Source organism: Lithobates pipiens, unplaced genomic scaffold, assembly GCF_037356315.1.
Source record: "Lithobates pipiens isolate NorthernLeopardFrog02 unplaced genomic scaffold, aLitPip1_a1.2 Scaffold_19, whole genome shotgun sequence".
In the NCBI taxonomy this organism is placed as follows: domain Eukaryota; kingdom Metazoa; phylum Chordata; class Amphibia; order Anura; family Ranidae; genus Lithobates; species Lithobates pipiens.
Window position 1 is genome coordinate 121,204,285 of NW_027507764.1, and position 16,195 is coordinate 121,220,479.

The following is a 16,195-nucleotide window of genomic DNA, read 5'->3' on the forward strand; positions in this document are numbered from 1 at the left end:
CCATGCGTGCTCCTTCAGGCATTAGGTGGAGGAATCTTAGAGTAGGTTTATATAGAGAGGAAGGGAGCTAAGGCTAGTGAGAGTGACATACCATTCATCTCTATACAAACCCACTCTAATATGGCTCCACCTAATGCCTGAAGAATGCTCGCACTGCCTGCTCACCTCTGGACCTGGATGTGATGTCAATGGCACTCTCCCAATGCACCCATGTCTCCAGGAAATGCTGGAAGGAACTAGCGTGGCCAGGTCAACAGACTGCACAGACTGCCTATCCATCCCTTTGCACCCAGTCCTCCTCTGGAGTGGATGATCCCTATTTTCATCCCTATATTTGTCTTTTATTGCCCATTAAAATTTGCCCTGCTGCATTTGGATGGCACTGCTCTTTCCTCTTCCCTAGTTTAGTACGCAGAAACTGCATTGTGCTCAGTAGGGGAGCTCAGCATGTGCTATCTACATACAGCTTTACTTTAAAGCCCAGTTGAAGTATCACATCAAGTCCCGTACTGAAGAAGTTGAATAATGAAGCACGTCAATCAGATGTGACAACACGTGCCTGCGCACCTGTAAGTGCTGCTCTTTGCAATTTTTAAAGGAGATTTGCTTGTTTTTTTCTCTATGTGAATACACCTTATGAAATAAAGAGCAGGGATGAAGAGGAGGTGAGGAGTTGGAGCCTGTTCCATTGACCTGTCCATAACTCATGTGAAAGATCTGGTGGAACGGGAAAATCCTGGATGCCCTGCTCTTTAAATTAATTTTGTGAAAAACATTTTCATGACCCACTTAAAGTGGTTGTTACCTTTCTTCCCTCCATTTTATAAGGCATAACACACTCTAAGCCCTTGTACACACGGTCGGAGAATCCATCGGAATGTGTCCTATCGGACCGTGTCGTCGGATAATCCGACTGTGTGTGTTATGCATCGGACTGATTCCGTCGAAATATCCGTCGGACCCAATTTTCCAACATGTTGGAAATATTTCCCGACCAACTGGGCCGATCGGACATACTCCGATCATGTGTAGAGAATTTTGATCGGACCAAGTGCCACGCATGCTCAGATCAAATTCCTACATCAAAGCTATTGGCTACTAGCCTGAATGTAGTCCCATCATAACGAAATTACGTCATCACGTTCTGAAAGATCGGATTTTTTCTCCAACTTTGTCCGACTGTGTGTATGCAACAGTTTCGGACAAGATACGACGGGCAAAATCTGACGGATTTGGTTGTGGAAATCTCTGACCGTGTGTACAGGGGCTAAGTGTTCTATTAAAATAAAGCATGTAAAAACCCTTTTTTAGATATATTCAGGCTGGTCACATGACTCACGGCTGGTCTCCTACTCACGTAACCGGCCTGAATGTATCTGAAAAGGGGTATTTACATGCTTTGTCTCAAAAAAAGTGTGTTATGCCTGATAAAATAGAGCGGCTGCCAGTGACAATTTTCTAAATTTTCTTTTCTACTAAGTACGGTGGGGGGGCAGAGACAGACACACAAGAGCTGACGGGGGGGGGGGGTTGAGGGGGGAGAGAGCAGAGCTACGGATTATGGAGGCACATAAACTGACCAAAGTAATCAGAGCTCAGCAGCTATGAATATTGTGGTCAGCAGAGGGGGACATAGGAACTGACAGGATCAGCCAGGTTTTTTTACAGCTTAGAGAGCGGCAGGTTAGAAAGCACAAGCACTGTGCCGTTTAACCTGCTATAAAGGAACAGGAGCTCTCGCTTTTTTTTTTTAGGGTTACAAATAGGGTTGCACCGATATTAGTATCGGTATTGGTGCCGATACCGAGTATTTGCACAAATATCGGTACTCGTGCAAATGCACCGATACCTGAAACCGATACTTTCAGGCTCGGTTCTTTGAGCTGTCAGTGGGTCTCCCCAGTGTTAAAGAAGTCTGGTAATTGGAGCAGTTAAAAAAAAAAAGCAGCCGGCAATGTTTAATAACAACATTGCTCAGCCCTGAAACACTAAAATAAAAAAGAAACATTGCTTCTTTTTGTATATTTCTGTTTCTTCATCTGCAGATCAAAGGGGTGAACATGTTCCTCTGTTTAACCCCTTAATAACCCTTAATTTACTTTAATCCGACTTAATTAACTCCAAATTCTCCTCCATTTAATTATTATTTTCCTGATTTTTATCTTTTGTTCACATCTATTTCATAAACGATAAACAATTAAAAGTTTTTTTGGTTTGCTTTGTTAGTGAATATCTTTATACATATTTATTAACATATATTTACACATTTCACATTGAAAAAGTGCTAAATGTAAAAAAAAAAAAAAACATTTATTTCATTTGTAAATAACTTTTCAATGCTGTGTACCATTGCTGACAGCTGAAGTTAAAACAAAACAGTTGTGGTAGGTATAGGTAATTGGTATCGGCGAGTACTAAAAAAAAAGTATCGGTACATGTACTCATTGTAAAAAAAAATGGTATTGGTGCATCCCTAGTTACAAACACTTTCATTTTAAAGGGGTTATTATTATCTGGTAAGCCATTTACCTATCCAGGAAATACAGAGCACAGAAGTGGAAATAGTGTTGGATTATTTTAGATTTTGGATTATTTTAGAAAAAGAAACGGTTTTAATTTTATTTTGTAAACAATATATCACTGACACTATTTAATTACTCTGGGTTTGTCATATTTTGGATGTATATTTGCACTATATTTTTGTCTAGTTCTGTTTTATATATATATTATGTCACATGTGCTGTTTTTTACCGTTTTATTAATAAAATAATCTGACTAGCAAATGTTGTATCAGTAGACAGCTTGTATTTATCAAATAGGGCTGCCGAGATTATTCATTAAACTTTAAAATGTCAGTGTAAATGGCTAGAATTAATGCATTGATTAGTTTGCAGTAAGCATGTACTTATCCAGACTGTAAAAGTGACTTTGGTAGCCATGTGCTAGAACTGCTTTCTATATAAATGACACTGTGCTGCAGTCTGGAGCCCCTAGGAGTAAATAGCTGTGTGCTTCCCCTAATGAATTCCCGCACAGAAGCTCCAATTCCGCCTGCTCTAGCTGCAGACAATCTGTCATGCAAGACTGATCAGGCAAACCACTCAGCTGCTAACACAAAGCAGAGTGCTCTCTTCAGAGACCTACGTGCTGTCACTCCTATCAAAGAGAGTGAAGAGACAAAACACCAAGACACAAAAGCGGGCTTTAGAAACTATTTACTAAGCAAAGGCTGAAAATGTACTTAAGTTCCTCTCCAATTCATTTGTGCTTAAATATACATATGTATGAAGTCTAACACAGTAAGGCTATAATAGGATTCAGCACTATCCCTATGCAATATATATTCAGTGGCGGGACAAACTCTTCTTTCGGTCCGCTCTATAAACACTCCGCTGGGCAATGTACAATGTATAGTAAGCTGTAGCAACCAGAATGAATTTGTGAATGATCTGACTTCAATAAACTAAGTCTAAATTGTGGGCTTCTTTGCATGTCTTCAATGCTTTTTGCATTGCTTTTTTATAAAAAAAAAAAATGTATATTATACCTTAAGTTACTATTATAAGAACAGAAGTTTGCTGCTGCCCACTGACTCTTTGTCCAACAATAGCCTTGTTATAGGAAAGATCGGTTTTTGCCCCCCCCCCCCCCCCCATACTAGTATTACCTGAAACGATTGATAGTAAATTTCAATTCCATTTCCTTAGCAACCAATCAGATTTCATTTTAGGATACTTTCGCATGAGTCCAATCAGAAGGGGATTTACCAATCTAGTCACACTATCCAGTCCAGGTGACCAGATCCTTGCTGAGCTGGAGCAGGATGGGACTGATGCCAAAAAGGTGACATCCATGCCCATTCAGTTTTTTTTTTTTTCAGGATTTTACTACTGGGACTTTCTGGATCCATGTTGGGTAGCCAGATAAAAGCAAACTGGTGTAATTTTGCATCAAACTAGCTCTTATCAATCGCATTAGGTCCATAAACTTGGAGACGTTTTATACTTTTTTTCTGGACCTTGTCCAACCATATGTTTACTTCTGCCTGCTCATAGGCAAAAATGCAGCCTCTGATCTGATTATAGTATTCGTGTGAAAGGGTCCTTAGTGTAGAGAAATAAGTGAAAGATGATTACTAATGCATTAAAAGAAAAAATGTTTTTTTTTTTTTTTTTTTTTTAGATTCATACTTACCTAGGCATATGCAGCATCAAACCGATGCTGCAGCTGTCCCCTGGCGTCTCTGCACTGAGAACAAGCCACCAAACATCGCTGATGGCTCCGTTCTCACTCATCCCCAAGAGGAGAGCTGCTGACTGTCAGTCAGCATCTCTCCTGCTCTGTTCCTCCACGCCCATTGGAGCACCGAGCAGTGGAAGGGCGGGGATCGGCCATCTCAACTTCATAGCGGCTCGCTGAGATGCTCAGACTGCCATCAGTCAAGGTAGCTGGCAGATGCAGACTGATTGCTGTGACATCAGCGGAGAGTGGACTTCAGACCACTCTTCTCTGAAAATGGGTCACAGGAGTGCAAAACTAATTGCACTCCTGTGACCCATGGGAGAAGCCCAGTCTAAAAAGCTCAGGCTGGACTTCTCCTTTAATAAATTGATTATTGCTTTATAGGCTTTTAAAGGTTACTGTATTCTGGATGTAAGACCTACAGTGGGGCAAAAAAGTATTTAGTCAGCCACCAATTGTCAGCCACCAAATCTTAAAAAGATGAGAGAGGCCTGTAAGATATACCTCAGCTATGAGAGACAAAACGTGGAAACAAATCCAGACAATCACATTGTCTGAATTTTTGAAGAATTTATTTGAAAATTATGGTGGAAAATAAGTATTTTGTCAATATAAAAAGTTAATCTCAGTACTTATATATATCATTTGTTGGCAATGACAGAGGTCAAATGTTTTCTGTACATCTTCACAAGGTTGTCACACCCTGTTGCTGGTATGTTGGTCCATTCCTCCATGCAGATCTCCTCTAGAGCAGTGATGTTTTGGGGTGTCGCTGGGCAACACAGACTTTCAACTCCCTCCAAAGGTTTTCTATGGGGTTGAGATCTGGAGACTGGCTAGGCCAATCCAGGACCTTGAAATGTTTTTTACGAAGCCACTCCTTCATTGCCCGGGCGATTTTTGGGTTCACTGTCATGCTGAAAGACCCAGCCACGTTTCATCTTCAATGCCCTTGCTGATGGGAGGAGGTTTGCACTCAAAATCTCATGATACATGGCCCCATTCATTCTTTCATGAACATGGATCAGTAGTCCTGTTCCCTTTGCAGAGAAACAGCTCCAAAGCATGATGTTTCCACCCCCATGCTTCACAGAAGGTATGGTGTTCTTTGGTTGCAACACAGCATTCTCTCTCCTCCAAACATGACAAGTTGTGTTACTACCAAACAGTTCTACTTTGGTTTCATCTGGCCATATGACATTCTCACAGTCCTCTTCTGGATCATCCAAATGCTCTCTAGCAAACCTCAGACGGGCCCAGACATGTACTGGCTTAAGCAGGGGGGACACGTCTGGCACTGCAGGATCTGAGTCCCTGGTGGCGTAGTGTGTTACTGATGGTAGCCTTTGTTACGTTGGTCCCAGCTCTCTGCAGGTCATTCACTAGGTCCTCTCATGTGGTTCTGGGATTTTTGCTCACCGTTCTTGTGATAATTTTGACCCCACGGGGTGAGATCTTGCGTGGAGCCCAAGATTGAGGGAGATTATCAGTGGTCTTGTATGTCTTCTATTTTCTAATTATTGCTCCCACGGTTGATTTTCACAGCAAGCTGCTTGCCTATTGCAGATTCAGTCTTCCCAGCCTGGTGCAGGTCTACAATTTTGTTTCTGGTGTCCTTCGACAGCTCTTTGGTCTTCACCATAGTGAAGTTTGGAGTGTGACTGTTTAAGGTCGTGGATAGGTGTCTTTTATACTGATAACAAGTTCAAACAGGTGCCATTAATACAGGTAATGAGTGGAGGACAGAGGAGCCTCTTAAAGAAGATGCAGGTCTGTGAGAGACAGAAATCTTGCTTCTTTGTAGGTGATCAAATACTTATTTTCCACCATAGTTTTTAAATAAATTCTTTCAAAAATTAGACAATGTGATTGTCTGGATTTGTTTCCACATTTTGTCTCTCATAGTTGAGGTATACCTATGATGACAATTACAGGCCTCTCTCATATTTTTAAGTAGGAGAACTTGCACAATTGGTGGCTGACTAAATACTTTTTTGCCCCACTGTAGTTGGCAGTAGATTATCTTCAAGACTGAGATCTTCAGATAACATTGTGAGGTTCCAGGGATGCACTCGTTAGTGCACTAGTGAGTGCACCCAAGCTATGTTCTTCACTCTGTAATTTCTATGAGAGGGATGTCCAAACCTTGGCCCCCATCTCTCTGTAGAAAAAAAACAGCTTTCGCCCCAGGGTCTCGCAACTTTTATATAAATTCTTAAGAAGTTTACTAAAGGTCTGGTGCTCAACTTTAAAGGCAATAAAAGAACTCAATACTGCTTGAGGCATTCTGCTACTGATCAACAGATTGTCTCTCTTATGGGGTGAGTGTAGTCCCAGGTTCTGCATTCCTCCCAAATGGGAAACGTCACCATGAACTAAGGTGGTTGACCTTTGTTCCCTCTCTCTGCTCTAAAGTTGATCCTTCCTCTTCAGTTGCCGTCACTGAGGGGTTGTTTTACTAAAACTGGAGTGTGCAAAATCTGGTGCTGCTGTACATGGTAGACAATCAGCTTCTAACTTCAGCTTGTTCAATTAAGCTTTGACAAAAAAAAATACATGAAACCGGCTGGTTTCTATGCACAGCTGCACCAGATTTTATACTCTCCAGGTTTAGTAAATCAACCCCTTAGTGACTAAGCAACAGGTGCTCTTTCTCCTGACTGTAGGATCTTTGTTACCACTTTATGAAAGGGAGGTAAACCGCTGGAAGACCCTGTTACACCTTTTTATACTCACATCCCAATTTTTTGTATTGCTTTACTATGCCTAAATACATTGTGCAAAATAACAGATCAAGTATTAATTAGAAAACAATGAAATAGCTTAAAATACCAGACAAGATCATGTTAGAGAGAAAAATATGACATTCAAAATGTCTAGCTGTCTGCAACTTCAGTCCTTTCTGACTTAGAATAAACATGCAGATCATGAAAGTCATAATAAGGCCAGAGCTTCTGATTTGCACATTTGTTCCAGGTAGTTGTATACAAAATTACTGAATGGAATTACCATGACAGCCAGGGAACAAGCCATTTCAGAGCAAGTGGTCAGCAATGGGAACCTCCATACTCCTTTGGTATGGGGTAATTTTAAGAAGTGAATTTGACCAGAAGCCTTTAAGTTCTTATGTCACAAGACAGCTGTAGAAATGTGGAGATTATTATTTGAATGTTGATGTAATTCAACAGAGATTGTACCTGAAATAGTAATCACAGCATGCTTATGAACGGTAGCACTGATAGGATTACACATACAATATCTAATGTAACACCTCCCTAAACAATAGCGATCTCATCTGGATATCTTGCCCTCTATTATTATCTGTTGGTATTTTCTGCTGAATCATACTTTTTGTCTTCCTGCAGCATGTAAGTGAGATGGAAGTATAGATCACAGTAAGCCCTTGTACACACGGTCGGAGATTCCGACGGAATGTGACCGATCGGACCGTATTGTCGGATAATCCGACTGTGTGTGGTCTCCATCGGACTGTTTCCGTCTGAATATCCAACGGACCAAGTTTTCCAACTTGTCTATAAATTTTCCGACAACATGCTCCGATCGGACATACTCCGATCATGTTTAGCCTACTCCGACTGACAAAGTGCCACGCATGCTCAGATCAAATTCCTAGACCAAAGCTATTGGCTACTAGCCTGAACATAGTGCCGTCGTAATGAAATAATGTCATCAGGTTAAGTACAATCGGATTTTCCGACAACTTTGTCTGACCGTGTGTATGCAACAGTTTTGGACAAAATCCGTCGGACATAATCCAACGGATTTGGTTGTCAGAATGTCCGACCGTGTGTACAAGGGCTAAGAGTATTGAGAAAGCAAACTTTCCTTAAACCTATAATTGCCAGTGATTTTATTTCAGCTTATATCTAGGTTTGTAATATAGGACAGAACGCAGAAACAAAGTTGTGATCTGTCACAAAATGTACTATCAAACAGAATTCTAGACATTGCACAGATTTCAGCATATAATGCAATAAAGAAAGCTTTGCATCGCAAAAAAAAAAGTGCTTTGGACTTGATGCAGCTTATCAAGGAGACACGGCAGCATTATTCCACCAAAATTTACTTTGGAGGTTGCCACTTTCAGCTTTTATCCTCTGTGTCCAGGCCCAAATCTATGCTGAAAGCAAACAACTCTATGCAGCTTTGTACAGTAGCAGATTTAAACGAAATCACTTATAAATAGACTTACTGCTAAGTACATGAACCGTGGCAAAACATAAAGCCAGGAAGAATCATATTACTGTTCCTACGAGAATGCATATTTGAGGTGTTTTGCATAAAACAACAAGTAACTAAAATACTACAACGCAGTGTTTGATCACCAGCAAGACAAAAATAAACACAAAATGCACCGCTGCATTTGCTTATATAAGAAGCGTCAGTAACAAGGGACCTGTTCGTCTAGACAATACTTTGAATTGCGGTACACAATAACTAAAACAAATAAAATTAAATGTTTGCTAAATGTGTCTCCTAAGCTATGTATGTTCAATTTTCTGACAGCAAATATACTGTGACGTCTAAGTCTATAATATCTGGAGGAAAGGAATTTGTGTAGTGTTGTGCTTAAAGACACACAAACACATATTCATCATCTTGATTAGTCTTCTCTACTTTAAAAAAAACTAAAGGTGTGTGTGAAAAGTACAATAACTGGAAAAGTTATTTTGGCCCATATCAACCAATCACACTTCAAGCGTCAATTTAGGAATATAGAAAATAAAAAAAGGTCTCAGATTGGTTGCATCTGGCCACAATACAAGCTAGGCTACACAGGAGAATATAATCTATTGATATGGAGACCTTGCCTCATTAGACTAAAAGCAGTGATGTCAGACCTTGGCACCCCAGATGTTTTGGAACTACATTTGCCATAATGCTCAATGCTCATGCACCCTGCAATGTAGTTGAGCATCATGGGAAATGTAGTTCCAAAACATCTGGGGTGCCAAGGTTCACCATCACCTGACTAGAGCAACACTGGAGATTTTCAGTAGTTCAAAAATGCTACTTAAATGCTAGAAAGACGCAAATGCAGAGCTGGATCATCCACAAGGAGCGTAGGTCCCAAGGGATGTTCATGGTATCCAGCAACAAGTTTACTGCCCCTGCAGGGAATTGCTCAGTTTGTCAAAGGAGAACAAACGTATCACTTCACAACAGAGGATACACTTGTAGGTAGATGGTGTCTGATGGGCTAGGTCTGCCTGTTGCTTCAGAAGGCTCATGTAGGCAAATGATGGGGAAGACCATGCCAATACAGAAAATGCAAATTGAAGAATAGCAAAGCTGCTGCAATGCCTACGGACCCATTCTTTCCTAATTAGTCTCTTGACAGATGTTACAAATGACTCCCTACGAAGTGGGCTACACAAATGGCATGTAGCAGCATGCAGTAGGTATCGGTCTTGGTTTAATTGTGTTAAAGAGATGTGCTAAAAATGTTGCCCCCCAATCCTATCAAATTAATAAAATTACACTGTACTGTATAAAGCTGCCAATTCATGTAAAAATCTGATTGTACAATCTCTGCACATTCTTGTTTAGATTTGTCAAAACTAGGTAACTCGAGGGGATACCTAAACAATATGCACAGTTATGCATGCCCTTGAATCACATAGTCGATGGCAGTGCCATAGCTTCATCATTGGAGCCAGTAGGTTCACAACACTTGGTTACTTAATGCTGAAATCCAGGAATTTAGCAAAATCTACCATTACAGTGCCCCCTACCCCTTCACTGCAAGGGTCAAATGCTCATTTAGCCTAGGGGTGCAGGGATAAAGTGTAATACATACCCTAATCCTGGCTCCAGCAGGCTCTAACCAATGTGCAATCTCGCCTCCTCATGTGCAGTGTAAGGTTAAAGGCAGAATAAAACAGTGCTGTAGTGAGATATAGTGTTAGATAATACTCCTTATTCCTGTACCCCCAGACTAAAAGAGCTTTTAACCCTTGCAATGTGGGGGGGGGGCACTGCGAAGGTGGAGTTTGTCCAATTCCCAGAGTTCTGCTTTAATAACCTTCCTCTCCCAGGTTTATATCTACAGTAAAATCTTGGTTTGAGAGTAACTTGGTTTGAGAGCGTTTTGCAAGACAAGCAAAATTTTGACAAGTAGCGTCATGTCACAACTGAGTATAAAAGAGAAGAGAGGTGTCTCTAAGTGTAGCAATATGGTTACATTTAATGAAGGTAGAACATTTAGCAACTCACATGGTTGATGATTAAAACAGACACATCTAAGTATGCAGGCATCCGGGGTAAAGCTGTCCACATAGACCTTCCTCCTCACTGCCATCGAAGTTGTCCCTCCCACGCTGCTCTCCATGATTGGTTCAAGCCTCGCTTTCAGATTGCTCTACTGCAAAGTAGTCTTCCTGGTCATGATTACAGACTGACAGTGGTGAGAACCGGTGGTGCGGGGGATGGTCTATGTGGACAGCTTTACCCCGGATGCCTGCATACTTAGATGTGCCTCTTTTAATCATCAGCCATGTAAGTTGCTCCTGCTGGATTTTGCTTCTAATCCCCTTGTGGAGGCTTCCATTTGTGGATGGAAATTTTATGGTTACACGATCTATCACATTGCTATAATTTTTTTTATATGGACTATAAGCTGAAGGACTTATGGATAAATGGTTGTGGAATGAATCGTCTGAGTTTTCATTATTTCTTATGGGGAAATTTGCTTTGATATACAACTGCTTTGGATTACAAGCATGTTTCTGCTTGCAATCCAATGTTTTACTGTACTCTGAACATTATCTTGCTTTCCTTACAGTGTAAATAACCTTACAATAGAAGTTCCTTACAATGGAAGTTCCAATCACCTAACAATGTTGTAAAAATATGTGTGACTTAATTATATAAGCAAAGTTGCCTTCTTGTTTCTGCTGCCTCTATGCAAATGCCTACTGTGCCAAAAAAGGAAAACCCATCTCTGGTTGTCGATAGATGTAAAGCAGATTGTACAATCAGACTGTAATGTGCACTTTCATAAAACAATCACCAATTCTAAATTCACTTTAAACAAAATACCTTAGCATTTGGTGTACACTGTCAAAACACATGACTTTCAAAACTTTCCAAAACATCCATTATCAATTAATGGCATTATAACTTTAACCAAGAAGTTCAAAAAACAACATTGTGTAAAAGAATACAAAAACAAGAACTTACCTTCATCGTGAATAAAGTCCTCATAAGATTCCCATGTCAAGTTACTCCAGTACAGGCTGTCACCCTTGCTTTGGTTGTAAGATGTGAAATCTCGAACACATTTTTGTTTCAAATGGCCCATAAAGAGTTGTAGCCCTATCAGGGCAAAAACGCTCAAACAGAAAACTGTTAAGATCATAACATCTGCCAGCTTCCTAACTGACTGGATAAGGGCCCCAACAATGGTTTTCAGTCCTATCGAAAATAAGATGAATAGTTAAAAACATAGTACATAAGTAATAAGTCCAGTTTAGTTTACTACATGGTAGCTTCTGATGCCATGGGTATGAAAATATACCTACTGCTACCATGAAAGGTGCAAAGCTAGAAGACCATTATGTGTATGGTATATGAACTTATGTTTCTGCATAAGGCTTCATTATATCTTTGTATTCCTCATTAAACAGTGAGTGAATGATTTATTTTATGATTTCCAATATTTTAAATGATCAATGTAGGCCATGCTAATTATGCAAAACATTTTATAAGTGCTTTAGACTAATGTTGCTTAAAACAACAGAAATATTTAGTAATTCATCATGCTTCATTAAAAAAAAAAACGTAATTTTTAGAAAATATTTTGCATAGTTTGCAATGGCATAGCTCTTTTTTTTTTCTCAACTTCTAAAGCTGGAAAATAGCTTCTATACTCTGAACAAGACACTGGAATAAATGTTGTTTTAACCCTGCATTAAAGAGCAACTCATCAAATTGTCCTTTTAGTTTTAGATGGGGTTATGCAGGATATGATCCCTTGACGGGTCTTTTTTGTTGTCTGTCCCACAGTCCCCAGTAGGACTGGGGCTCTACTTGCAGCTGAACTCCCCGATTTCCCCTTTTGGAGAGCATTCTCTATATAGTTTTACAGAAAAGTGCTAGGGGCTAGCAGCAGCACAATGCCACTAATCTTTACATTCTTCTTCTGTGTACAGCATAATTGTTGGCAGTATGAGGACCTCAGAAAGGGTTGTAATTCAACATTATATTAGTATTATAGTATCTTGCAAGCAAGAACCTTAGATAATTTCTTTAATCTTACCATTTATTGGTGATTTGTGAATTACTATTACAATATTTATCTAATTACATTTAGTAATTACTATTTCGTCTGCTCTATGTTCTAAATGTATGATTTTAAGTATTGTAAGTATTTATTTTAGTTTATTTTGGGTAAAGATGACACATTTTCACAGTTCAAACAACCCCTTCTAAAGTAAATCTTCATCCTCAGAATAAACTTCACGCCAACCACCCCTCTTCCACTCCTCTACTTGAATAGAGCTGACTTTTTTTTGTGTTTTTTTTTTGTAAGGGTCTTTCCCTTTTAATATAAGCAAAGATGGTTTTGTTTAGCTGGTGCAAAATTTACACCCTTTACACCTAAACTACAGAGTTGGCTTTTCATCTCTAAGTATAGATGGCGAATAACCTTTTGTTGGTGGTCACCTCATTTGCCAGACAACAAGAAGTTAATCTCAAGCTACTAAGTAATTGTGTAGTTTAGGTTTTAGTAATCCATGGTCTAAAAACTGAGCAATGTGGCATTCAGCACCATTTTGTTTTTGTTGTATAACCAAGACCACATATCAAAAATTCCTGGTATTATTACAAATATCATTGTAAGTATTTACAGAATAAATAGACCAATTTACACAGGTCACTGGTGTGGCAAACACTCAATTAGGGCCGAGGCACTTCTTTATTGACAGCTTATTTGCTCTGTATATTACTGTATAGGTGGGACTATTTATTTCTCTCAATTTCAGGGACATTTTTAAAGCTCAAAAATGATCAGAAAAAAATGAAAACATACTGAGGTTGATTTACTAAAACTGAAGAGTGCAAAATCTCATGTAGCTCTACATATAAACCAATCAGCTTCCATATTTTATTGTCATAGCTTAACTGAATAAGCTGAAGTTAGAAGATGATTGGCTAACATGCACTGCTGCAGAAGATTTTACACTCTCCAGTTTTAGTAAATCAACCCCACTCTGCTGAAATCCAATTCATACAAACACACATGGGCAGTAAGGCTGTTGCTTTTTTTTGGTGAGGTAACATCGGAGCATTGTCCATGTGAAAATATCATACTATGCTGACATATGGAAGTTTATGTTGGATTTTATTTGCTTTGCTGCCCAGTGGCTACCAAATTTGAGCTGCCTTGCCCTTACAGCTTGAAAAACTTTCTCATTTGCCAACTCCTGACACCTATGCTTAGATGACAGAATCACTCTGCCCCATCTGTATCTAAAATTGAACCCCGGCTAAAACGTTTTTTTTAAGCACAGAACAAAGTGGGGAAGCTCTATAACATTGTTATTGCTGTCTGTGACCCTCCTGGAACACTTCCTCCTTACTTCCTGTCTTGAACAAGAAGGAAATGGTTACTTAGTTTACATTGGAGCAGGTGTTTAATGGGGAAAGAAACAACATTAATGTACAAAGAATTTTTGTTTTTTGTTTTGGATAGCGTCGAGAGAGAATAACAAAAGCTTTGTTTTTAGTTCTACTTTAAAAGTGATCTCCAAGTTTTAGTTAAATAGTTTGTTTGGACAAAGCTGTTACCTTCAATACTGGATGTTTCCGCTGTGTGCTGTATAAGCTGTATTCCGGAATGAAATTAAGTGTTACGCAACCAGTCACAGGAAGCTTTGTATATGATTCAACACAAAGCTTCCTCTGGTTGGCTGAGGGAGAGGATGATGTCACAATCTCCAACTCAGCTATTCAGAGGAAGCTTTAAATTCATTCATTGAATACAAAGCTCCCTGTGAATGGCTGAGTAGTACTCATCCCGACTTGGTTTTGTTCTGTTTCCCATCCTGCTGTCAGCCCTGTATATATATATTTTTTTTTTCCAACTTTATTTTTATTAAACTTTTGCAGGGATTACAATAGGGTAGCATTACAGCATCATAACATGGATACAGCATTTCCCAATACAATACACAGCCCTGTATGTTGTATGTAGCTGAGGCTACATACAGTTTATACAGAGCACACATGTAGTAGTGAAGGCCCGGCTTGGTCCAAACCAACTATTTAAATTCCAGTAAAACATGAAGATCAGCTTCATATATATGAGAGATTCTAACCCTTCCCCATTCTAGTAGTATAAACATTTTGGCTTGAGATATACTTTAGAATAAACTGCAAAATGTTAAGTCAAAGCAGATAAGTCAGTTCCTCAGACCTCATCCTAAGGCTGGCCATAAACTCATCAAAATTGGACCAGTTCAGCAAGGACTGGCCAAATTTTCGATCAGTGTGTGGCTGTCCCTGCTGGACAGAAGTTGGTTGTTAGATCGACTTCTGTCAAACAGACAAGTTAGAAAACTTTTATAATTCAGAGTCTACAGCCAATTGGCTGCAGCTGCTGATTGGTGTATTCTGACAGCTCTGGGTTCCACTGTCAGAATACAATCTCCCAGCGGAGGCATTCCTCTATTACCCTTATGTGGATGGAGGTATCTCTGGCTAGTTTTAGTTTAGGAGTGTTTCTGGGGAAGGCGGTTAGGTATTCTGTAAGCTTCTTTGGAATAATGCTTTAGTCCTATGTGCACATGCTTGAGTGGAGTGTGATGTATTTAATGGGCTTTACCTTTTCTTTTGTTCTAGTTGTATGCTTACTCCATGGGGAATATTAGAGTAGAAGTAAACGCACCAATACAATGTTAATGTGTGTAGAGAAAACAACCAAAGACAATATAAACTGCTGTACTTAGAAAAGGGAGGGAAGCTGCGGACACATAGGGAGTGTGAAGTGTTAAACGCTGATGTGTCTGACAGAGTTGAGCACAGTGAGGCTAACATTTATCTCCCTCCAGCACAATAGTCATTTAAACCTAATAATTACTGCCTTGGATAAGCTGCCAAATTAGAACATGATATATGGAATAAACAAGATTTATTGCATAGCTTGTTTCTTTACATGAGCTATAATATAATCTCCTTGTAGGGGATTTTTTATATCAAAAAGGGAAAGCCTAATAGTGGTCTATTTTTTATTTCATTCATCCTTTGTTTCAGCTGCATAGGAAACATCTATGTAAATATGCATAATATTAAAGCATATGTCAGTACAATATAAAAATGCATATGCAGTATATCTCTGCAATATATGCACATCTCTGCAAGTATAGAAAAATACCTGTTGATATACCAGAAATGCACCAATTTCTTAAAGTGTATTTCCACTTTTGCAGCCAAATATATTTGTTACATGTTCCAGTTAACATAGCATAACTAATAATAGTTGGTTACATTTTTAAGTGTTTTTACATGCTTAAAAATGATCACTTGCTCTCCCTGTCTTGTAATGTTTAGGAGGGAGCTGTAGAGTTTTAACATAATTAGCCCTGTCTCTAGTGTGTTTGTAGTTCTTCCTTATAAACTGTAAATTAGATTTGAACACTGTAATAACAAAGGGGTAATATTTAAAAAAAAAAACGCTCTTCTACATTGTATGTTAATGAGACAAAGCTCCGCCTGTGTGGGGACAAAGACACTGTGATATTATCAGGAAATTCTTAGAATCAGCCAGAACACTTTCTCCTTAGAAAATGAAATATAAAATGTAAGAAACATAAAAAATAAAAAAAACAACAACATTTTTAGGTATGATGTGTAAATGGGAACATGACAAACCTAGAGTGGAATTTTCTCAAATGTCACTACAAAAGTGGAAATAGACTTTAAAGTGGTT

General features: G+C 39.1%; 1 protein-coding gene across 14 annotated transcripts in view; it reads right to left on the reverse strand.

Annotated features, from left to right (window-relative positions):
* The window catches only part of LOC143996244 (sodium channel protein type 5 subunit alpha-like), a 553,882-nt gene that overhangs the window by 300,695 nt on the left and 236,992 nt on the right, over positions 1-16,195 (reverse strand). For all 14 annotated transcript variants that reach the window (XM_077491204.1, XM_077491202.1, XM_077491195.1 and 11 more), the window contains exon 7: positions 11,446-11,679. In XM_077491204.1, coding sequence (XP_077347330.1) covers positions 11,446-11,679 — 234 coding nt within the window. The remainder of the gene's footprint in view (positions 1-11,445; positions 11,680-16,195) is intronic.